This window comes from Astyanax mexicanus, chromosome 18 (assembly GCF_023375975.1).
Source record: "Astyanax mexicanus isolate ESR-SI-001 chromosome 18, AstMex3_surface, whole genome shotgun sequence".
Classification (NCBI taxonomy): Eukaryota; Metazoa; Chordata; class Actinopteri; order Characiformes; family Acestrorhamphidae; genus Astyanax; species Astyanax mexicanus.
In genome coordinates, this window is record NC_064425.1 from 5,237,454 (window position 1) to 5,263,548 (window position 26,095).

Consider the following 26,095-nt stretch of genomic DNA (forward strand, 5'->3'; position numbering starts at 1 on the left):
AATTTAATTCTCTTTGTTTTAATCATGTTTTAATCAATCATGCTTTATTCTTATTTTAGTTTTTATTTCCATTTTTACTGTTAATCTTTTACATGTTTTTTTTATTTTTATTTTTTATTTGATTTCTGTGTATTTTCTAATTTGTAAAGCACTTTGAATGACCGTTGTGTATGAAAGGTGCTATATAAATAAACTTGCCTTGCCTTGCCTTGCCTAGATCTCATTCTCATCCATATTGCAAGGACATATTCTGCATTACATTCACATTTACAATATTTTTTTCTTAATTGTCTTACTAAATGAGTGATTGGATCTGTAGTTTCACTAAAATATATTAAATCATACATTCCTTGTCAAAGAAATAGTTGCACAAATAGTTGCACCTAGAAGAAAGTGTTGGATTGCAATGCAGCTCAGAAGCAAGATAAAGATCATGAGTAACAATAAATGATTTAACATATTAAGCAGATATTGGCAGCTATTATCATATATGTTGAGCTAAACATACAGAATAATGTGTAATGCATGTGTTTTCATGTGTAATGAGTGGTAGAGGTTCCTAAAGGTATCCTGTAATAATCCATTCCATGCAGCTTGAAAATCCATGCAGGTTCACATTTATAATCTGTTCATGGTGGAGTATCTGTGTCTTTAAGGAAAGCTCTTAGAAGGGCTGTGGTATGCAGACAAGCATTGTCCTGTTGGAGTACACCCTGTTTCAGAGTGTGCTTTCAGAAAAAGAGAGTCACTGGTTTTATGACCTCATTAACAAATCTGGCATTGTATAAAATTGCACCTTACATGTGAAGTTTCACAACAAATTTCATACCTGTTGGTTGATTGTTTTATGGGTTATATTTTTTTTTACTATGACTGTATTTGATTTATTACAGGTAGGGATACGATGCTGGTATCAGTACGATACCGATACACAAACAATACTTTTTTTTTTCGATTCCTTTTTTAAAATTTTCTATCAAAAAGTGATAATGATTCTCACACAATGAATTTCTTTAACAGCTAACACAAGTAATCTCATTCTCATACCTTCTTCTCATGGATCTTGTTTTAACAAACAAACAATTAGCATGATTGTGGCACTTTATTAAGAACAAAACAACAGTATTACTGCTAAGCATTAACTGCTTAAACTACAAATATTTTTACCAAAGCATATTACTGAATGCATTTTAGTTTTTAAGAGTTCTTTCTAAGGAATATCAGCTTTAGATTGGAAAAATTAAGTTATATTAGTGGTGTCAATGACTTAAAATTAATTTAAATTACCTGCCTGCACTTTCCATTTGTGTGCAACAGGGCACCACGGGGGAGGTTTTTAGCACGCTGTGCGTTCTCTCCATGTTTGGCAGGTTTATGCGTGCTTCATGCAAAGTATCGAAAACAGACACCGAATGTTTTTAGAACCTTTGATACTCTGTAGTACTGAGACATTTCGGTCGGTGCCTTTTTGGTATCGAATTTCGATACTAGGGGTGGGCGATATGGCTCTAAAATAATATCACGATATTTCAGGGTATTTTTGCGATAACAATACACTTGGCAATATAGGAAAACAGAAAAATAATTAATTAATTTCAGGAATAGAGTATAACAGCATAATCATAATGTGGCAAAATAAATAATATAGCATAAAATAATATAATGCAGCAAATAATATTGCAGAATATTTAGTGCATGCATATAAACTGCAAACTAAAACAATTATACAATAAATACACTTAAAGCTTCGCAGTAAATAATAGACTACTTTTAAGACAGAACAGCCCTATTATCACAATATGGATTTTTAATATCTCGATATTTCTGTGTCACGATATATTGTATACAATATAATATTGCCCACCCCTATTCGATACTCAGTCATATGTACAGGGTTAATTGGTTAGGTAGTAATTTTGGCATCTGGTCTAATGTGTTTCTCATGTAACTACTGTCACTTGATTTATTGCAATACACAAAGGTTTTTACAGAATTTTCTATTTCTCTTTTTGCCACAGCTCTTCGAGATGACTTCCGTCAGGCCCCTAACGATGTGGTCGTCGCTGCGGGTGAAACAGCTGTGCTGGAGTGTATTCCCCCTCGTGGACACCCGGAACCAAGCATCTCCTGGAAAAGGAACAATGTCCGCGTCAGTGACAAAGACGGGAGGATTTCTGTGAGTCTCCAGCAGCCCGATAACAAAAGCTGTGATGCGGGAGCTGAGAAGCACTGATTGCCCAGTGCTGATTAGAGCACGACCACTGAGCAATCATGACATCATCATCTGACCCTCAGTGCAGTCAGGATTACTTTAAAGGGAACATCATTATCTTTACAAAGCACTTATGCCATGATTTGAACCTTATTGGTAAAGCTATCAGTAGACAGGTGTTATTTTCTGTAACCTCAAATGTGCTTCCAAATCAGCAGCCAGATTACTAGTGAATCTGCCTTTCTCTTATAATTCTTACTGTTCTGAGCTGTGGTCACCAACCCCCTTCTGTAGATCAACCTTTACACAGGTTTCACCATTAATCATACCTCACATCATCAACCTGCTAGTAAAGATTATCTGAAGGAGATCATTATCTGGATCAGGTTTAGGGTCAGTTCACATATATTTGAATATTTTTGAAAAACAGAGGTTTTTAAAGTGTTTACAAAAATGCTCTACCAGGTGGATTTCAGATTTTTAAATCACAACGCATGCATGTTGTTGGTTTAATCTGAATTACCTCCTTACTCCCTACACAGTGAACTACACAAGCCTTAAAACTATATAATTACAAAGATAGCACGAGATTAACAACTTTGCTAGAAAATGCTGTTCTGTTACAAATACATAATGTTTTATTTACATTTAAAATCTGTAATTTTGTGAATTGCAAAGTAGACAATTTAAGATTTTAAAAGAATGAAAAGATACTGTAAAGCAAAAAACTGTGGCAATAATTACATATACAGCTCTGGAGAAAATTATGAGACTACTTCAGTTTCTGAATCAGTTTTTCTGATTTTGCTATTTATAGGTAAATGTTTGAATAAAACCAACATTGTTGTTTTATTCTATAAACTACAGACAACATTTCTCCCAAATTCCAAACAAAATCTCGTAATTTAGAGCATTTATTTGCAGAAAATTAGAAATGGCTGAAAGAATAACCCTGTTTTTTAATCACAGTTTTCATGCATCTTGGCATCATGTTCTCCTCCACCAGTCTTACACACTGTGTTTGGATCATTTTATGCCTTTACTCCTGGGGCAAAAATTCAAGCAGTTCAGCTTGATGGTTTGATGGCTTGTGATCATCCATCTTCCTCCTGATTACATTCCAGGGGTTTTCAATTTGGCAATACATTTTCAGTAAGTGTCCCTCAGGCTTTTATGAAAAGAAATATCAGTATGACCATTTGTAATAGTCAATTCAACAACTTGTTGAAACAATGATTTTTGGAATGTCTGTTTCAAGTGTCATTAAATAACCATAGTTATAAATAAACCCTGCAGGCAGGGTCAGGGCTGTAGAGCTAAGGGGAGTTTCTATTGTTCAAGTAACATTGTTGTGATCTCTTTTGTTGTTGTTATAGATGCGAAGTGGCAAGTTGATAATCTCTCACACCCGAAAAAGTGACGCAGGCATGTATGTGTGTGTGGGCTCCAACATGGTGGGCGAAAGGGACAGCGATCCGGCCGAGCTCGTGGTGTTCGGTGAGTCTTTCACCAGTCGTGTGTATATCCATGCTGCATGTGAAAAAGTGACGAAAGTGACGGCCAGTGCGTGACTCGATGTTTCAATGTGTGTGTGTGTGTGTGTGAGCAGAGAGACCAGTGTTCATTCGTAGGCCGGTGAATCAGATTGTGCTGGCTGAGGACACTGTGGAGTTCTTCTGTGAGGTGCACGGAGATCCTGCTCCCACGGTTCGTTGGCAGCGGGAGGAGGGAGAGCTGCCTCGTGGCAGGTCAGACCTTAACTCACTCTGATCAGCTTGTGAAACATTTATGAAGCTCCATTGTACAAATTACATACATATATCATTACATGCTTGCCCCAGACAGCATTGAGTTAAAGGTGACATATTATACCTGTTATCCCAGGAGTTTTCACAGTTCTTTGCAGTATGTGAAAAGCATTGATCAAAATACCTTAAGAGTAGAGCTGGGCGATTAATCGATTTTATCGATTAATTTGAATTTACTGTTAAGGAACGATGTGTTTTTATGAAAATCGATTTTCTCTGAGTTTAGCCCCGTCCCTCCCTCCCGTGCGCACCCTGCCCCTACCTCCCGCGTGCACTCCGCCCCTTCCTTCTACTTAATAGCATATTAAATTGTACTTGTTTTCTATTTCGTAAGTTTTATCAAAAAGGGCACCATTTTATTTCTTTCTATTTGTTTTTTGAGGGTGGGTTTATTTATTTATTTTTTAAGTTAGAGGGTGCATTGTGTCAGTACCTAAACTTGTACCTTTGCTTGTTTCTGGTTGCACTTTAACCACAAAGGGGACATTTAAGTGAAAACTAAAAAAATAAAAACTAGTTTTTAACCATTTTTTAAAATCATCTTTATTTTGATTTTAAGTAGGGGGAAAAAATCTATTTAAATCGAAAATCAGATATTTTTTTTAAAAATCGAAAAACATTTTTGGGCCATATCGCCCAGGTCTACTTAAGAGTCCAGCTAGAAAACAGCCCTATTCAAAAAGCTAGTTTTAGTGTCTGTTATTCTGAATGATCATGATCTACTCTTCAGCCCACACCCGCCCTGTTCATTATTTTTCTTGGCTACAAGAATCTCTTTTTATACTAGTTAGCTAACATTTTAACATGGAAGCTAAAGAATGCTGCTCTGACCTGCAGGAAATACATGTGCTGCCCCCTAAAATTGTTTTTTTTACATACAGTTCTAGCCAGATACCATCATGCACTCATTCATACACAAACTCACATGCACACAGAAGAAACATGGAAACTTTATCCAGGTAAAGACTTGAACCCAGGATCCCAGCACTAAGAGACAAACAGCCAAATGTTAACAACCAAACAACCAAAATACCATGCTGCTGGTTTAACAATTTGTGGCTTGATAGGCAAGTTATAAACTCTTCATGAAACTCGGAAACCCGCACTCAATAAAAAGCAAGAGTTTCTTGTTTCATGTCCACCTTGGAATAAAATGATTTCATCAGCTAAACTCTTGCTTTTTATTGAGAGAAGGCTTCTGTGTTCCATGTAGAATTCATAACTGAATTGAATGGCCAATGCACTGTTAAACTTCAGAAAGAGCGCAAGGTGAAGGTTTATTTTTATACTTTAATAGGCAAGTTCCAAATTAAATTTTAGGCTTTACCTACTTTTTCATATTGTCATACTCTTTTAAAATATTATTGTGGCATACAATATTATTAGGGGTTGGAAAAATGTTAAACTGTCAGTTTGACAACAATTACAAATGTTAACCTTCTGCAAATCAGTTGAGAGAAGCTGGTTAGCATTAGCTTAGTAGTCTGAATTCGGAATTAGAGGTCGTGTGCTAAGGACTGTAGTGAAGGAGTTGTCAGATGTAGCTGAAAGATCTAGTCAGTGGTTGTGGTTCAGAAGGGCTGAGGCTGTGTGGGGAAGGGAGTGAGTTTGTGCTTCTACAGCAAGCTTGGAGGGGGGTGGGTCTGGGACGCCAGACTTCACTGTTGAGCCTTCTGGAGGTGTCGTGGGCCTAATTCAGCGAAACACTGACGAAGGAAGGTGCCTGCCTGATGACCGCTGAGAAGAGCTTGCACTGAAGTTTGTGTTAGAGTTTGGATGAAGGGGATTGGTGTGGTCCTGCTCTTGTAATAATTTGTCTCATGAGTTTTTGTAGACGTCTGAGTACTTGGCAGTTGAGGCACGGACCATGAACATAGTTCGCTATGCTTCTGGATTCTTGTCGAGCCAGTATCGGATGGTAGTGGTTGCTGTGTTCTGCTCACGCAACTTATAATGTGATTTATTGTGTGTGATTGTCCTTAGGTAAGTGTGTTGTTGCCATAGTTAAAGGAAGTGAGCTTAGATTAAGGAGGGATTCTGTGTGTTCATAGGTTATTTTTTGGTAGGTCTGTTACTTGGCAGTTGAGGCAATGGACCATGAACATAGTGTTAGGCTGTGCTTCTGGATTCTTGTCAAGCCAGTATCAGATTGTGGTGGTTTTGCTATTGTTGTTAGTTGAGTGAGTAGTAGATCCTGGCTGAGCCCTATGCATAACCCCAGCTGGATTCTTGTCGAGCCAGTATCAGATTGTGGTGGTTTTGCTATTGTTGTTAGTTGAGTGAGTAGTAGATCCTGGCTGAGCCATATGCATAACCCCAGCTGTTAGGTGCAGGATTTGTCAATTTCCTGTATTATATTACGTAGGATGATAACATTCTGTTTACCACAGAGCACACCCACTTGTAAATGTTTAAATGTGTAATTGTCTCGGAATCGGTAAATGCTGTTGTACAGACAGAAAGCTATTTTTTTTGTATCTTTTGTTTCTTTGCTCTGTTGGTGTTGTGATTGGTGCTTAAGTAACATAGATGATAAATGTTAAAAAAAAAGGTTATATTGTGTTTGGACTCTTGGCCAGCCAGCCATGCTTAAAAAAGACTTTAATCACACACATTTATAGAATAAAGTCTCATTTCTGAGAGCACAGAGTTGAATGATAGGTCTAAGGAGTGTTATCAACTGTTTTAAAGCACATCATGCACCGGTTATTTCAGGTTTGCTTGCTTTTCTATCATTTGATTGCAGAATATTAGTAAATTTGCAACTATAGTGGGCCTGTTTTTCCCTTTTGTGACATCACCAATCCGTGACCTTTCACAGTGCCCCAAGCCTGTGGCCATTTTACATGAGTGAATGAGCAATTTTGACCGTGGACACAGAAGACATAGAACATAAAATGGACACATCACACACTTTGTAATTACAGCAGTATAGGGTGTTACTTTCATACTGGCAAATAAAATGTATGTGCATTAATGCTGAAAAAGTCCTTTTTTAACAAACTTAAATACATGTTTGTCATTTCTGACTGTATGACGTGTTTATAAAAAAATTACTACCGTATTTTTCGGACTATAAGGCGCACTTAAAAACTTTTAATTTTCACAAAAATTGACAGTGCGTCTTATAATACGGTGCGCCTTTTGTATGGATTTTACTCGTCAGGTTGTAAGGAGCAGTAAACACACACTCCGTGCAGCGTTATAGAGAGTTTCAGTGCTATACAGAGTCCAGAGCCGTGCAGCTCCGAGGCTGGAGCAGCAATAGCATTAGCTAGATGCTAACCGCTAAGCTAGCTAGCTTATTCACTGTTCAGAGATCAGTATTATCTAAATTTTACTCATCAGGTTGTAAGGAGCAGTAAACACACACTCCGTGCAGCGTTATACAGAGTTTCAGTGCTATACAGAGTCCAGAGCCGTGCAGCTCCGAGGCTGGAGCAGCAAATAGCATTAGCTAGCTTATTCACTGTTCAGAGATCAGTATTATCTAAATTTTACCCGTCAGGTGTAAGGAGCAGTAAACACACACTCCGTGCAGAGCCGTGCCGCTCCGAGGCTGGAGCAGCAATAGCATTAGCTAGATGCTAACCGCTTAGCTAGCTAGCTTTTTCACTGTTCAGAGATCAGTATTTTCTAAATTTAGTACTTTTAATACTGCTGGAGCAGTATTATTAGAGTTAGATGCTAATCGCTAAGCGTTCACCGTTCAGAGGTGAGTTATCGGCCTGTAAGTCTGTGCTGCTTTGCCTGGCTAGCATTAGCTAGATGCTAAGCGCTAACTCTCTCAGAGGTGAGTTTTATCAGCCTGTAATCTGCTTGTTTACCGTGTTAAAACAAGCTACGGGGGACGAATCGCTAGCTAATATCTCACTGTCTTACCAGAACACGCAGGATTACTCAGTGTAACGCTGTCGTTTAAGTTTGGGTTAACTTTACTAGTTTAGGGGACTAGCTAGCGTGCTAGCGGATAGCTATGCTAACGCTGGTGCAGCAAGCCTTAGTGGACATCTGGAAATCTAAGCTTACTGTAAATAAACTGAAGCACGTTACTCACCCAAATAAACAGTTTTCAGGAGAGGAATCTGTGTAGATTAATATCCAGCACTCGTTTGACTTTGAAATAGCTAGATTTGTATACTGAGACGCTCCACCGGCAAGAGACCACCCCCGGTGGGGGAAGGGAAACATGGCGCCACCCCTGTTCACTTTGATATAGGCACCCTTTCTAGTGTCACTTAACGCGCCTTATAATGCGATGCGCCCTATGTATGGAAAAATAGCAGAAAATAGGCGTTCTTTGATAGTGCGTCTTATAATACGGTGCGCCTTATAGTCCGAAAAATACGGTAAACAGTATCGAAACCACATAAACAAGTGCATTTTTGTAGTCCATCCTGACCTGACCTACAGCCTTAGTAAATATATTTTCTAAGACGTAAGGTAAAGCCTTTACAATAATAAATAATGAGCTCTGCTGGCTTTAGTTTTACACCTAACATGCTGTGACCTGCTACTTAAATGGCCAATTAGTTTTTCTGAGGCGTTATTACAAAGACCTGCTCAGCATGCACTTCTGCTAGTTTCAGACCCAGAAGAAAGCAGGCAAACAAATAAGAAATTCTCTGCTGGAACAGCTGGAAGTTGACAGAGGTGAGTCTCAGCTGCTAAAATATAAACAGTTTGGGAAATGACAATGAAGAAAATAAAAATAGCATGCCTGTGAATAAACTAAAGTGACAACAAGAGAAGCTTGCTTTTAATTACATATCTGAGCCTTTATTCTCTCATTTACTTTCTACCACCTTCTCTTTATTTTAAAAAACACACATATACACTGACATGCAAAAAGACATAGGACAGTAGTATGTAAAATATTCATCAATTGTTACCATATTGGGCGAGCTTAGGAACGCCCTCAGCTGTATAAGGTGTGAGGTGCTATCTTGTGATTGGGGCTGGCCAGCACTGGTCAGTGTGCTCGTGGCAAGGCAACTTGCATTATCGTTATTTAAGGGCGTTTTCACACCAGCACTAATTGGTCCGGTTAAACCAGACTCTGGTTCGTTTGTACCCTTAGTGTGGTTTGATTGAGCAGGTGTGCAAACAGTAATTGCGTTAAGGTGTGGTTCAAAACAAACTCTGAAGCGGTTCATTTGTGGTGAGAACGTAATCCGGTCTCGATCTGACCCAGCTATCAAATATACTTCTTTTATTTGAGCTAAACCGCTGATAGGGCACAGTTTAATTTGAAATATTAGCCAGATAATGCTAATTACCACAGATGTGAACTTCATGCTCCATGCTGTTTACACTGAGAGTGGTATGTGCAGCGTTCACTGCTCGCAGCCGCAAGACTCTGTTTACTACGCGGACAATTGTGCTGCACGTCCCATTAAAAACACTGTGTTGAAAGTGCAGCGGAAAATTTCCAGCGTTCTGTGTTAAAGCAGCTTCCCTCTGCACAGATATACTCACTGGAACACAGAATCTTTTTTAATATATTAACTTCCTTGCTTCCAGCCAGACAGCTCTGACCAATCAGAGGAGACAGTGGGTTTGTGCGGTTTATTGGTGCGCATTTTGGGGCGTTTAAGTTTATGCCTGTGTGATACCAAACCATACAGAGGGAGAAACTCATGAAGTGATTCGGACCATAGAAACCAAATACAGGTGTGAAAACAGCCTAATGCACTTAGTATTCCACAAGCCATAGTGCACCAGTGTCATGTGCGTATTGGGAATATGCCAAATAAGAAATTACCACTCACAGTGGACAGCACAGTGGCAGGAAATGTCTTTGAAAAAGAATTGTCTTTGCTGACAGACAAGTGTCTCTGGCATAAATCACATCCATATTCAATGCACGAGGCATTACACACATATCCCACAGATAAGTGCAGCATACTTTAGCTTTATTGAACGTGGCGAAAGTCATGGGACTTGATGCTAGTTCCATTCTCATGGTATTGGACAGGGTTAATAGAGGTAGTTGTGGTTAGTAGAACACTCCAGGATGCATCACAACAGTGCTGCCCTATAAAATGCATATCAGTGGAGTCAGGTGTTCTAAGCAGTAACCTCACATTCAACATTTCCACACAGTTTAATGAATCAGCTATGGATATTTTTGGGCATGCAGTGCGCATTATTGCCTCTGTAAACTTGAGTGCAGCCTGACAAAATCCAGATGCTACCCATACCTAACCACCGTTTACAAACATACACACACAAAAAAAACTTAATTTATAAAAAGAATAACTGGCAGTTTATCAGCTTTTTAAAAATATATTTCATTTCTTTTCTAATTAAGTCAATAATAAATACTTATTATCTAGAATTATCTAGACAAGTACTTTAGGCACTTCTTTTATTTTTAAAAAGCAAGAACAGCACATCTGTTGAACTCACTGCATACAAGACTGGCTGTAACCACTGTGGCTCTTCTTGCTGTTTATTAAGTAGCTGTTTAGACGTCCCACCCCCGGCCAGAGTCTCATCAAATTAGTAAAAATGCGACAAAAATAAAATGAACAAACAACAGCCCTATTGTGATTGTAATCACGCCTCTTCGCCAGTTGGAGAGCTTTCTCACCGCCTACGCCTTTAAACACTGAAAAGATTTAGGTGTTATAATGAGAATGTTATAAACTTGTGACATATTTTCATCAGAGCAGCGGGACTGGTTTTCATTATATGTAAATTGCAGTACTTTTTTATTTTCTGTCAAGCCTCCACAAAATATATTGAGTATATTTGTTTTGTTTAGTAGTTTGAGATACAGTAGTGAAGATTCTTGTCTTTTTTCCTCCACTTACTGAGAACACTAAAAACACGCTTATGTAATCCTCGCATTCTGAACCTCTTATTTTTCTCATTGTGCTAATGTTCAGACAGCTTGTTCCAACAGATCACTTATGCTAAACAAAGTCATTGCAGCGCCACAAGACTGTAAACAGATGCGCAGTCAGTAGTAAACAGATCACAGATTATACAGTATTATAATAGAACAGTGTTAGAGGTGACGAGAGGACGAGGGAGTTGATGTGTGAGTTCTCGCTTAATTATGCTCTATCCACATCTGTACTTTTTCTTTTCCCCCCGGGCGGACAGGTTCGAAATCCGCAGCGACAATAGTCTCCGTTTGCTGAAGGTCCGAGAGGAGGACGAGGGCACGTACACATGTATGACAGAAAACAGCGTGGGGAAAACTGAGTCTCCGGCCACTCTGCAGGTCAATGGTGAGAAAACAAATGCTGAACTGACCCTAAAGCACTAAAAACAAACCCACTAAACACTTGCAAGAACACATACAAACACAACATAGTTCACAAGGCTGTACATGTGCAATCACCCTCTCTCCAGTAGCCATAAAATATGAATCAGAAGTTGGTATTCATGGGTTCATGCATATGCTCATCTTTCATTTCCATTAAGCTGATCTGATCACGGCTCTTTGAGCCTGTCAGACATCATCAGTGCTATCTGCGCGAACTGAGACGGAAGAAGCACGATTATCAGCCTCTCTTTCTCTCTGTCTCGCTCCCCACTACACATGCGCTTACTAAACACACTAAGAGATGAGATGAGATAAGATGAGATAAGACTTTATTGATCCCCCAAAGGGGAAATTGACTAACAGCTTGTGCTAAAGCATATTGTCGCTGTCACACATAAGGTTTACATTTCTAGAAGTGATTTAACACTGTTTTCTTTACATTGTGTCATCAACATTATTTGGAATTAAGATGACATTGACTTTTTAATTTTTTTTTCTCCTATAATTCTGTAATTTTGTACTTTTTGAGACTGCTGACAAGTTCTGAACAGTGCAGGTTAGAGAGTTGATGGAATAGTGGAGCAGCAGTGATAATGAAACATAAGTGTGTGTGATTGTGTGTGTCTGTGTGTTTATGTTAGTGACTGTTGGCTGGGATCTGTCTGAATCAGCACAGCCAGAGGAGGCAGCTGGAGCAGTCCTGATTCAATTCATCCTCCAGTTATTTTGCCAGTCTGAATTAAAATGAAACCAAGCAGCTCTTCCTCTCTCTCTCTCTCTCTCTCTCTCTCTCTCTCTCTCTCTCTCTCTCTCTCTCATGGTCCTTTTATAATGTCTAATTTCTCACCTTTTTTATTCAATTGCTTTGATTTTGTGTTTTTCTTCATCATCTCATCCATGTCATCCTACCTACACACATTCTCTCTCTCTCTCACACACACACACACACACACACACCTCCTTGCATGCCTTTTCTGTTTGAAACTGCCTCAACCAGTAAGGAACTTTTGCATTTGTTTGTTGTGTACGTTCAACACTACTGGTGTGACAGAAACATGCCAGTGTGTGTTTGTAACAGAGAGAGGGGGAGAGAGTGTTTGTGAGAGCTCAGAAGGCTTTTTAAGCCATTACTTTCATATGACTGTAAAACCATAATGGAAAAAGCAACCCATTATTCTTATTAGATTTCAGCGAGGATACATTTCAGTGGTGATTCAGCTTTGTGAATAGGCCGTATAAAATTACATAATGTTTTGTCCACTAATGTTGTTCCAGCAACCATTAAATTAGTTTGGAGACCAGCACTGAAAGAGAGAGACATGAGAGGCAGAGGCTGCTGAAAAAGTCAAAGGTTTTTTTTTTCTCTCTCCTCTCGGCCGACGTTCTTTCTGTCATCATCTTTAAAGTGTCCTCTGCTCAGCCAAGCCCTACAGTAAGCCCCGGAATCAGTGACTTAATGTCGTCCAGATTACGGATTGACCACCCACACATCTGCTGCTTTTTTTTCGTTCACCAAATGAAAGCTGGCCGAGTGTCCGTTTGAAATAGAGCGTTTAAAGCCAGATGAAACGCTCCCATGATTGAATGGTGACTCAAAAACATCCCCACTCTCTTGGTCATCCAAAATTCATCCTGCAAGAAACACAGAATGGGAAATGAGGCGTGGCTCTCAATATTTCATCCTTCAGAGGAAGCTTTTCGTCCACAGCTCATTATTTCAGTCCCTAAAGCTGAGGCCTAATTTGTGGTTTTGTCTGTGCGTTTCTTCACCTGATGTTTGACAGTAGTCTTTGTCACTCTGCCCATTGTCACTCTGTAGTACCCAGTAGTTCTCTGGGAGTTAAGTTTTCTTCGTTGCCATCACAGCATGAGCGCTTATTTGCGTGGGAGTTTTCTGGTTTGCTGCAAAAAGAGTGTGAAAAGATGAGTCAGATACTCTCTTCTCTTTTCTCTCCCTTACACTCTCCCTGTGTCTCTATCTCTCTCCCCCCATATCTCTCTCCCTTTGGAACCTAGTCTACTGTGTTCATATGCCTGCTGTGAAATTTCTTGAGCAGCAGGATAGAAGCCTGGTTATCAAAACAAAAGGCCCACACAGCCCTCAGCTCGGTGGCTTCTAAAGAGCCATAAGGGAAATGGATGGATTTTCACTGCTTACTATGAGCTCAGGAGCCTAGTATAAAAACGCGAGAAAAACAGTGGCCGCCTCACATGCCCTGCCTTGTAATCTTCCTTCTGTCGGCAGAGCTCACGATTGGTAAAGCTGTGAACAGATGTTCTGACTGCAGTGTGTAAGCACTGCTATCCCAGTACACACCAGCAACTCATTTATCCAGAGCTGGAGAACCTAACCCTCTAGTCACAACTAATTAATTCCTCTAATCCCAGATGAGTGCAGAGTGTATATGGTTTTAAGCCTGAGCTTCTCGCGCTAATGTGGAAATTGCAGCGCTGATGGAGCTCAGCGCAGAGGAGTAAATAACCTGATTGGAGAGATCCGAGATAATCACTGAGAATTTGAGAAAACACCAGTTCATGTCAGCTCGGTATGATAGCATGATGCACAGGCTATACTATTGTGGTTGAAGTTGTACTTAAACAAGCATCGTAAAACAAATAAGTATTTATATTAGTTTGTGCCATACTTGTATTTCTTTGATCTGCCAAACATAATATATATTCAACATGAATGGTTGCTGCTGTAGTGTGGTGGGTAACACTGTTGTCCTCTATTTGTGCAGGACTGGAATTAAATTCCCTGCCTGTTAAATAAAAAGCAAGCTGTTTTAAGCGGGGTAAAACTCCTTATGTCACATTAACCTACATGACATGTTTAAATTGTAATACTGCATAAAAGCATTGGCCAGATAAAATATATGTGAATGAACAGAAAGACAACAATGTACCAAAACACCAAAATACATTGGTTCTTTATACTGGTTTGTGCCATCAAAATATACCTTCATACCATTTTATACCCCAGGTTATTAACTATTAATTTTACTATTTTTTTAAAGTAAGTAATAGATTCAAGATTCAAAGAGTTTATTGTCATATGTACAGTACAGAAACGGGTTTCAGTGTACAATGAAATTCTTTCTTTGCTCTTCGCCAAGAATGCCAAATAGAAGATAAGTAGTAAGTGAAGTAAGTCATTTGTTTGTATGTTTAAATTATACTTTGAATATGCAATTGTAGCGTAAGAAGCTTATGGATGACTGTAGTTGGAGAAAACCCTAATAACCTGAAATGAGTTTCAGAGCAGCTTTTGCAAGACAAGCACAAATGAGCACAATGGGTCTTACACTTGTCCATTTTACAACACGAATATTCTTTTTTAAACACATTTAGTTGATTTAGTTGATGAGCTTTTGCCTGTTGACTTCAACTTAAAGTAATGGATGACTGCCTTTACGTTTTTCAATGATTGTACAGTGCCCAGTAGAGCTGCACAATATTGAAAAAAAAAACAAAACAAAAAAAAACGGACATTGCAATATTTTGTTGTTCTGCAATAAGTATTTTAATATGAAGAAATACAGAATTGTTATCTAATTCTACCAGACATCAATGATATAATATGTCATGATATTACTCCATGTTTTCAAATTGATGTGATTGGGATTATGTAATGTATCTCTGGCATATTTGTCATGGAAAATGAGAACTGTGTTATTTTTCTTTTTGTGTCAAGCAGCAAAAAAAAAATACAAAAATGACATTGCACATCAAATTGTATTGTTTGCGATGTGACTATTGTATTGTTTGTGATGTGACTACAGTTACATATTAAAAAAGCAGTACCACTTTAAAATAAGACTACCTTTATAAAGGGTTTATAAATGGTTTACAATTAGTTTATTAATGGTTACTAATAGGTTGTAAATGCCTTAAAAATCAATAATCAGTTATGGCATATACACATACACGGAGAAAGGGCAACAATGACCTGTTGTTTGCCAAATAGTGAACCCACAGCCATCTATATTGTTGCCCTTTCTTTTTATGTGTTATAACTGATTATTAATGATTTTTAAGGCATTTACAACCTAATTAGTAACCATTAATAAACTAATTGTAAACCATTTATAAACCCTTTATAAAGGTAGTCTTATTTTAAAGTGTTACCAAAATCATCAATGCTGAAACCATATACCAGGCCCTGAGATGGCCAATCAAATCATTATGCTCCCTCCACCATGCTTCACAGTTGGGTTAGAATATAGAATATAGACCGGTTCCTAGGGGTGTGCCGTATCGTACTTGATAATATCGCCAAAAAATTTGAATATTGTGAACAATATTATACCCTAAAATATCGTGCCATATTACCCACCCCTAATTACCTAATTTAGCAAAAGAAAAATTCACATTGTTCTAATTACCCATTATATATCTACTACAGACAGATTATATCTACATTTACATTTACATTTATGGTATTTAGCAGACGCCCTTATCCAGAGCGACTTACAACAGTGCTTCAAAGTTACTTAAGTTATCCAAAGCTAGTTTGTAGACTAGGATCAAGAGATACATAGAACTTAATCATGTTTAGAACCCTAGGAACCTCTTTTTTTTTTTTTTTAGTTTAGGAACTCTTTAAAAAGATGTGTCTTCAGTTGACGTTTGAAGACGGCGAGTGACTCTGCTGTTCTGACATCCAGTGGAAGTTCATTCCACCACCTTGGTGCTGCAGCACAGAGAAGAGTCTGGATGTCTGTTTTCTGTGTGTTTTGAGGGATGGAGGTTCGAGCCGAGCCGTACTGGAAGCTCTAAGAGCTCTTGGTGCAGATCTTGCTTTGACCATCGCCATCAAGTATGAAGGAGCTGGTCCGTTTTTTGCCTTGTAGGCCAGCGTCAGGGTTTTGAATCAGATGCGGGCGGCAACAGGAAGCCAGTGGAGGGAACGCAGCAAAGGAGTCACATGACTGAACTTCGGAAGATTGAAGACGAGTCGTGCTGCAGCATTCTGAATTAATTGTAGTGGTTTGGTGGCTCTCAGTGGAAGACCAGCCAGTAGAGAGTTGCAGTAGTCTAGTCTTGAGATGACAAGAGACTGCACAAGCACCTGAGTGCTTCTGTGATATCTGTCCAGTATCATTTATTTTACTTTAATCCTGGATATATGGAGATATTTGGAGTGCATTATTAGTATCATGACATTCTGGATCATTGACTTCTGTTACAAATCTGATATTTTTTTTCAAATATTCATATTTCATATTGCATGCAATAATACAATTCTAAATAATTTAAATAATGATTGTCGTATCGCCAGAAGTATCGTTATCGTGAAAATACTATGAAATATCGTGATATTATTTTAGAGCCATATCGCCCACCCCTACCGGTTCCTCAAAAAAGTTCTATTCTCTTTTAAAAAAAAAAAGAAATTGTGGTGTCCTTACATAAACAAGGTTTTTTAACCTGCACTTTGGATGATTACCCATTGTGCTCAGTAAAATATGCAAATGGTGTGTGTCTGTGTGTGTGTGGGATACCAGTTTACATAGACAATGTTTGTCTATAATTATTATTTAGCAGTACAGAAAGTTCAGATAGAATGGAAATTAGTTTTATGTAGTTTTGGATGGATGAGAAGCAACTTTTACAAAACCAAACACCAAAATCTATACAATTTGTTCTATGTTTGTCTTGCATTGTGTTGGGAAAATAAGAAAACTCAAACCTGACTCCTCTACTCCTTTTTTTTTATTAGTGCCACCACAGATTACCACCCAACCACGGGATCAGGTCTCCACCCAGGGCCGAACTGTCAGCTTTCACTGTGGCACTGAGGGCGACCCACCTCCAGCCATCTTCTGGCAAAAGGAAGGAACTCAGGTAGGACTAAAACCAGCCTCAAGAACTGAAAGCATGCACTCTGTGGTGTGTTTTGCTTTAAAGACCACTTCACAGTCGCGTTCACTGTCATCTGCTTACAACACGGCGCCCGTTCACTGATGAAGTATTATGTGTGGGTTATAGGAGCCTAATTATTCAAGGCTCTTGATGCAAATCTGTTTCATTTGTGTCTCGTCGTGTTTATCAGCGACTCATTAAGTTTCTCGTTACTTGAAAACAAGCCGGAGCCTCTCAATAGGGATTTTTTTCCTCTCTCCTTGCCGGGTCTGATTAGCTGTGTTGTGCTGATTACGCTGAAGAGGTGAAACAGAGCGCCGGCCCATTTGAGCTCAATTCACAGATAAAGAGGTAGATCTGTGTTCTAAGGAGCATAATGGGAGACCGTGGTGTGAACGGCACTTTCTTTGAGACGACAGAAACAAGTGAAAGGGGGGGTAGAGGTGGTTCTGATGCACATCAGGTGTCAGAGCTCCTCCTTCAGGCAGACACAAGCACACACTCCCTCCTTGGGGTGGGTCGAAACATGTTGTCATTCTATAAATAGACATCAGTGGCTAGACGATGACACCATTCGGTCCTAATGACTTGGTGGAAAATGATAGTAAATTACGGAACATACTTTTCTGAGTGAATTCCTCTTTCATTCAGTTGTATCTGTACACTTGTTGACAAGCTAAGAGATACAGAGCTAGCATCTGAATTGACAAAAGCATATGGACCAAGGTTGTTGATAGATGTAGTAATATGTCTAGAGTTACACAGCATTTTGCTGTTTTTAAAGAGATCTTGTTCAGCTCCACCAAAGTTACTTAGTGCAGTTGCAATTTCCCCAGCGTGGGACAGGAGTGTCAGAGAGTCATTCTTCCTGTTACAGTAGTGGAGCATCAAGATGATTTAAAAGCGTATTTATGGTAAAATTGCTAAATAATGTTTACTTTAATGTTTATTGGTCTAGGACAGTGTTTCTTAAACTTTTTAAGCAATGTACCACCCATGATCAAATTAAAATATTAAAAAAGTACCACCTACTGGAGCTACTGTGTGGGCCTACCCATTTTGCACCTTACTCAATATGCAAATTATTGTTTATGTTTTTTTGTAAATGCAGTTGACCTACTGAGAATGTTGTAAAGCTTGAGACAGAGGGAAATAACAGAAGTGTGCGAGAATAGGGAGTAGAGGATTACAGAGTGTACATGGCACCCCCTTGAACCCTAGGCTAATTATTTTGCTGTTATTACTAATAGAGGAATTATTGTGGATTGTGGAGTTCCACAAGGTTCAATTGTAGGGCCTATTCAACTGTAAAGAACTGAATTTTAAGCTTACGTACAGGGTCTACTAGGTTAATTACTAAACACAAACAAAACTGATTTTGTGGAAATTAAAGGTAAAAAACTTTTAGATTTTAATCATTATTATTTTTTGTGCATGCTTTACATTTTCTGAGGTTATCTGGTTTTCCACCCTAAAATGTTTTTGCATACCACCAGTACCACAGTTTGAGAACCACTAGGTCTAGGTTAAGTAATGACCTAAGTGAAGATAGAAGGAGAAAGGGTAGTATAAAGCCATATCCTGATCATTTAGAAGGCAGTATTATATTCAGTGAGATTTTTATTTTTTATTTTTTTTCTTATTTTTTTTTTCTGAAGAATTATTAAGTGCTCACAATTAAGAAATGCACCTGATAATGTTTTTGTGTCTCATTACTCTCATTACAATTCAGGAGACTCTACAGACTGACACCAAACTATGACTTTCAGTTAAAGGAAAGGTGCCTCCAGCTAAAATCTTTACTAATTACGGAGACAAATGATCAATAGTTTGTTTGTGATAATTTGTTCTCTTATAAAGCCAGGTTTAAACAGAAGTCTGTGTTGAACAAGCTTTACAAATATGGGAAACAGGCCCAGAATGTCTCATGTTGAATTTTCCACAGATGATAAACAGTTGCAGTGAAACTGCATAAATGTTCTCTAAATGATCTAAATAATTAATACTGAAATATTAATATATAAATAATTAATCCTAGATTTATCATTAGCAAAAGACATATCTGTGCATCTGTATTGACAACAGTTAGGCCCAATCCTATTTCACCCCTTGGCCCTACTACACGCCAAGGGGTGTAGTTATGCTGGAGGGGTAGGTTAGGGGAAGGGTTAGGGCTTGTTCGCCCTTCATATAGAGATTTTTCAGATGCACACTTCAAACAAAGGGTTATAAGAATCACTGGTAAGATGATGCGGAACAAGCACCCAAAAAAACTAACAAATGTAACCTATGTATTTTCCTAGTTAAAAGTGACGATTAGCACTTTATTACCAGAGTTTAATGTGTAGTTTCAATGTTTTATGGCCAAATTCATAATAAAAAAGAACACAAGTAGTTTGTCTCAGTAGCTAGCCAGCTAGCTAACTTTCATATTCCACCTTAAATGGTGCAACAGACGGCAGGGGCTGCAGCTTTTAAGAAAGAACAGAAAGATAAAACAAAATAAAAGTTAATCAAAGCTAATTTCAGCTCCCCATCACAGATGAATGAATTAAGGAATGGGCAGTAATAATGAATTTCTGTATAATCTCCTCCCTTTATGAAGAAATGCCAGAAAATATGCCCTAAAGTTAACTAGTTAACCAGAAGCTAAGTTTAACTTTAGTGGTCCTGATGATGTATCGGGTGCTTGAAAGGTTGTAAGTGGTAGGGCCAAGAGGTGAAATGGGATTGGGCCTAAATGTTTCCTAAATGTATGTTGTGTGTTTTTGTCTGTCTGTGTTTTATAGATGCTGTTGTTCCCCGGGCAGCCTTTCTCTCGGGCTGGACGCTACTCTGTGTCCATGAGTGGAGAGCTGACCATTAGGGATGTCCACAGTGAGGATTCTGGCTACTATGTGTGCCAGGCTATCAGTGTTGCAGGCAGCGTTGTCTCTAAAGCATTGCTGGAGGTGAAGGCTGGTAAGCACAGCAGAGTGAAGAATGTGAAGAAGCCATCATGGCAAGAGAATGTTCAATGAAAAGAAAAGCCTTTACATGTTATATATGAACATATATTTAAACATATTCATGGGACAATAAACATTCTTGTACTTGGATTTTTAAACTAAAAAGCAATGGCAGTGGCATTTAATCTTAGGTAACTTGTTCTTTGTTTGGTTCAGTTAAATTTATATTTATTTCGGCCTATGCTTAAACTGTGCCTGTAATTATTTTAATCTGCCACGCTTTCTTCTGTCCTGCTCATGTTAAATGCATGCACTGTAAAAGTAATGCAATACAATAAGACTTGATATAGATGTACAGTATGCAATTTTAAGTTTGAAGATGAATAAACAAGGATGCATCAATATATTTCTTAATTAAAGTAAGTAAACTAAAATATGATGACAATTGTGATGATTTGTGCTATTTGTGTGGCGAAGTTAAACAGATTTGAATCAAGTAAATTTAATGCATCTCTTTTTTTTTTTTTTTTTTAATTTGTTATGCTTTTTCTCTGCTGGCCATTGTCAGTCCAGCTGCATCAGAGGCAAGGCAGAGGTGGCACGAGGTGCTTTTGGCCGACAGGAGTTTCAGTCAAACCCACTGTGCTGTGTGTCTCGCAGGCCCATCAGACCTGGTTCCTCCCATCATCCGCCAGGGCCCAGCCAACCAGACGCTGGCCCGGGGCTCCAGCGTCCTGCTCCAGTGCCATGTGACGGGCAGCCCACCCCCAAGCATCAGGTGGGAAAAGGACGGACAAAGCCTCCTGGGGGACGACGTCCACATAAGCCTAATGGAAAACGGCACTTTACACATCAGCGACTTGCAGGTATTTGACGGACATTTCGGACCAAAACATGGATTGTTGGCTTTCATTAGTGGGCTGGAAATTGAAAGCACTTTAGACAGATAGGCCCCTTGCTGAACATTTTAAATCGAGTGAGATGTTCACAAAAACGCCTTGGGTAATGGGTGCCGCTTGAAGTGTTTCATTTTCAGTGACTCACTTGCTGGTGTGGAAAGTTGAAAAGGCAACACTCGCCTGATCTGTTTAGTAACTGTATTTTTTTTTTGGGCTGTTTACAAGTATTGTGTTAGACTGTCATTAGTAAATCCTTGATCAAAAAGCGATAAATGCTGCATAGTAGGAAAATTGTGTTATTTAAAATAAATTACTGTGATTATTACAGCTTATTACAGAGTGCTCGTATAAATTCCTGCTGGTAGATTTGAGCCTTATAAGTGGTAAAAATGAGAAGTGATCAGAAAGTTCCCTTCAAGAGTTTTCAAGTAATGATTTCCATTAGTCTTTCCACCACTGTTCACTTAAAGTTGCATCATTGCTCGAGGAAAGGCACTTTAGTTCCTAGTGTTTTCATTTCAGATGTCAGTGGAAAAGTTGTAATGGTAATTAATGACCTCGCTTACAAACAAAAACAGTTTTTGACAAAGTAAAACTTGTGCTTTCCCCTAACCTCACCTGCCATTTCACGCCTTGAACAGATTGTGTAGACTGTGTTAATTAATTGAGACCGTGCATGATTTATGGCCTTGTGGAATCTAAACTGACAGGTGAAGAAATACGTTTAGCTTTCCTCTGCAATACAGTGCATTTGCAGTGGCAGTCTATCCAATAAGCCTACTGCGCAAACACACACAATGCATCAGAGAAGTGAAGCAAATCTGTCATGTCATGATAGTGTTGAACACAGGAGATGCATTAGCCTATCAAAGAGTGAAGATAGTGAAAGAGGTATTTTCAGAAGTGGACTGAAATGTTTACTTCACCAGTTCTCTGCAGAGCCTTCTTGAATACTAAAGATGTTGGCGCCAATTTCTTCAAGTCATGTTCCCTATAAAAGATTACAGGTTTCTATTAATTAATATTGCATTATTTATTACACAATAGGGCTGACATATGCTACATAGGGCAATAGGGCTGACATTTTGCTATTTATAGGTTTATGTTTAAGTAAAATGAACATTGTTGTTTTATTCTATAAACTACAGACAACATTTCTCCCAAATTTTAAATGAAAAATATTGTCATTTAGACCGTTTATTTACAGAAAATGAGAAATGTCTGAAATAACAAAAAAATATGCAGAGCTTTCAGACCTTAAACAACGCAAAGAAAATTGCAAAGTTCATATTCATAAAGTTTTAAGAGTTTTAATATTGGGTGGAATAACCTTGGTGTTTAATAACAGATTTGATACATGCTTGCATTCTTGGCATGTTCTCCTCCACCAGTCTTACACACTGCTTTTGGATAACTTTATGCCTTTACTCCTGGTGCAAATATTTAAGCAGTTCACCTTGGTTTGATAGCTTGTGATCATCAATCTTCCTTTTAATTATATTCCAGAGTTTTTTAGTTTGGTAAAATAAAATAAAAAACTCATTATTTTTAAGTGGTCTCTTAATTTTTTCCAGAGCTGTATATTGATTTGAAAAACGCGTATTGTGTGTCATGATGATGGAATTGCCTACTGACATCCTCACACTACTGCACTAACGGTGTGCTACAAAAGTGTATGAGGCTCTGATCTGAGAATCTCTGGTTTGTATCCTGAATCATGCTGTTTGCCATCAGTAGCTGTGGTATGGGTTTGAGAGCATTACCTCCCCACATCACTATTACCAGTAGTACGATGTTGGCCAGCACAGGTGTTTATTAGTTGTTGTTTCGAAGCTGGGAAACCACACTTTCATCACAGTGTGCTGTCTACCCAGTAATGGTGCATCAATGGTGCCCTCGTAGTTTTCTGAGCATTCATATGAATGAGTATTGGGTAATTGGCCTTCCAATCTGTAATCAAATAAAAGAAATGTTAAATATTATTTAGAAATAAAAAAGTGCATTATCAGATGTTTTCGCATTAGAATTAGTATAGAAGTGTGTGATTTGGGACGCAGGCATGTATTTCTTTGGAAGCAAAGCAGCGATCACCATAACTACAAACTGGGCCAGGGATAGAAGTTAAAACCATTTTAAATTTATAGTCTTATTATCATGTGGGCCAGATGTGAGGTAGACACAAGCAGATAACTGTTAAGCTTACATGAGTTAAAAGGGATGGTAAAAAGGCTAGCCAAAAACAGTAGTCTAAATACACAAATAGGTTCGGCAACAGTAAACAAATGATACAGAGAGCAAGGCAAAAGAGTAGACAAAAACACAAAACAAGTCGGAAACAAAGGAAAACTAAACAAAAGAAACACATTGTAGAAGAGCTAGCAAACTAGATTCAATACTCGGTGAGGAGCTAATAAAACAGTGGGGTATTTATAAAACAAAGACCAGGTGTGAGCAATCATAAGCAGGGAGAGCGTGAAAGCCATAGCGTCATTTGATTAGTCCAGAAGATCCGTATGAGTGCATTCTGGGATTTGGAGTCTTTTATGTGTGAATCCAGAGCAGGCAGACTGATAACATCAGGACTAACACTTGTATTTTAAGTAAAAATACAGATATTTCCTTTTTTTTAGGTAAAGAGCTCCTGTTTCAAAATAGAGGTGTATTTTTTTTTTTTTGCTCTCAGGTGCATACTATTACTTTATGAGAAATAGTGTTTTTTTTTGTTTGATCAAATTTTTTTAATGTTATTAAAAATAAAACAATATTAATGGATTCACCTATTAACATGCCTTGACCCGTATATGGGCTACAGGTGTATGTGAAACAAAACCCTTATTCTCTGCAATAAAATAACTTATTTACATTCTGAAAGTTGAGGACTTTGAAATCTCCTACAGGACACTTGGAGAAGCTGCCTGTTTTCTCTCTACTTCACTTAATAATTCCAGATCAGTAACAGGAATCAACCCAAATTCTGCAGGTTTGAAAATAGATGCAAAAACTAGACAAACATAATGGAACTAAAGGTTTAGAGGCCATGAACTCATGAACTGGTTGATTTGTATTCAGGATTTGTATTGATTTCAAAGTTAAGTTCTGGTAAGAACCAATTTTAAGATTTTATTCATTATATTTTGACATTAGCAAATTTACTTGAATATTTTTCTATACTTTTTATTACAATTACAATTAAATTCAGTAATGTTTCTTATCAAACATGAAAGCTTTTTATGTAATGCCTGAATAGAAATCCTTACAGGCAGAAATTGACAAAAATCCTGGCCTGTTAAGTGGTTAACTGGGGAAAATGAATCATTAAATCTAACCCTACTGTGATCAGTGATGTGTTACATTTATATATACATATACATATTATATATACATTTATATATCACTATATATAACATTTATATATCACTGACAATTTCAAGTGCCATCATGTGCGCACATGTACTGACGTTTTTCAAGAAACTGCTGCCACGTAATTAACCTCTATAGACATGCGTATATTACATTGAAAAATGTCTGTAATATCTATAATTGTGTATCATAACTGTAATTCCAAACTGTTGAACAAAGTCACGTAAGCTATACATGTGAAGAAATGCCCAGTAGCTGCAAGGACTTGTTTATCCGTTCTCTCTGCTTTAGCTGCCGTGACCTCCAGCTCTCAGCGAGCCGGCCCAGATCAGCTGAAAACCTCACATTTGATCCGCACCATTTGGAGACAGAGCGCCGCAATTATCTCTGTCCTCTATCATCCATAAAGAGAGATTATTTTGCCTTCTCTGTTGCTAGGAGACAGACTCAGGGACGTACACCTGCGTCGCATCCAGTTCCACAGGCGAGATGAGTTGGAGTGGGACCGTGACCGTGAGAGGTAGAGAACAAATGCTTCATTCGTTCACATACTTTCACGTAGACCTTGACAAGGACCATTACTCAAAATACTAAAATACTCACCACAGACTTCTGTGTTTTAAAGCTGGCTTTAATCACTCTGAATAGTCACGCTGTCTTGAGGTCATTTGTGTTTGTGCTTCAGCTACAGGAACATCCTCTGTCCCGCGCATTTCGCTGGCCCTGCAGCTGCCAGGACCTCCTCAGAAGCCCGTTGTGACGGACGTGAGCCAGAGCAGCGTCACCCTGACCTGGCAACCCAACCAGCACGAGGGGGGTGCTGCAGTCACCTCTTACATTATTGAGGCTTTCAGGTAAACCATGCTTGAAAACTGACAATGCAAGCTCCTGCCTATGAATCACTATGTGAAGTCATGGTGTTGCAAATTCATTTCTATTTAGTTCCTCTGCTCTACATGACATTTATTTTTCTGCACTGTAACACTCTCGATTCAAATAAACAGCTCATTTAGAACCACTTTGTTGAACTAAAAATGTTAAAGCAGGGGAATAAAGGTCAAATTTGCAGTCCAGGAGTGCCTCTGTGCCAAGCTTTGAAGCTATTGATCTGGTATACACTTAAGAGGAAGGAATAATGATTGGTCTTGAATGGTGTTTTGATGGTTATTTTCTTCTGAATTATTTGTTTTAGATGCTCTCCTTGACTTAATGTACTTTGGTACTAGAGCTGGACAATATTAGCCCACAACAAAATCAGATTTTCCATTTTAATTGATTTTTTGCACTACTAAAAACAAATCAAACTATAGATGACAAAGAAATGGTTCAAAGCTAGGTTTTCCTGTATGTTGGTTTCACTTAAAATTCTCCTTTGGGGTTTATGTGCAACCAGAAACAAGGTTGTTGAAATGGCAGCCCATACCATATTAAAAAGAACATACTGTACATAACCTGTAGAAATCTTTAATATTCACAAACCAATCATTACTGATTCAAAGCATTCTTTACAAGCACATACTCTGACGTTGTGTACACACAGCAGCAGAGAAACTCAGAGATACACACTGGATTATACCTCAGAATGCGGGTTTGTGACTGAAAACAGAAATTATTATAAGCATTAAACGAGTTACAGAAAGTTACTGTGAAAGAAACTTTGAAGAAGCACTTATTATTGAATGTTTTCCACAATTAAACTTGGATTCTCACTGGAGAGCGATGCT

At 38.4% G+C, this 26,095-nt stretch overlaps 1 protein-coding gene across 4 annotated transcripts in view; it reads left to right on the plus strand.

Annotated features, from left to right (window-relative positions):
* Positions 1 to 26,095, plus strand: part of zgc:77784 (uncharacterized protein LOC402947 homolog) — a 66,453-nt gene that overhangs the window by 19,823 nt on the left and 20,535 nt on the right. For all 4 annotated transcript variants that reach the window (XM_049467134.1, XM_022674736.2, XM_049467136.1 and 1 more), the window contains exons 3-11: positions 2,019 to 2,176; positions 3,589 to 3,709; positions 3,822 to 3,960; positions 11,134 to 11,261; positions 17,022 to 17,146; positions 19,954 to 20,125; positions 20,773 to 20,978; positions 24,810 to 24,891; positions 25,057 to 25,225. In XM_049467134.1, coding sequence (XP_049323091.1) covers positions 2,019 to 2,176; positions 3,589 to 3,709; positions 3,822 to 3,960; positions 11,134 to 11,261; positions 17,022 to 17,146; positions 19,954 to 20,125; positions 20,773 to 20,978; positions 24,810 to 24,891; positions 25,057 to 25,225 — 1,300 coding nt within the window. The remainder of the gene's footprint in view (positions 1 to 2,018; positions 2,177 to 3,588; positions 3,710 to 3,821; positions 3,961 to 11,133; positions 11,262 to 17,021; positions 17,147 to 19,953; positions 20,126 to 20,772; positions 20,979 to 24,809; positions 24,892 to 25,056; positions 25,226 to 26,095) is intronic.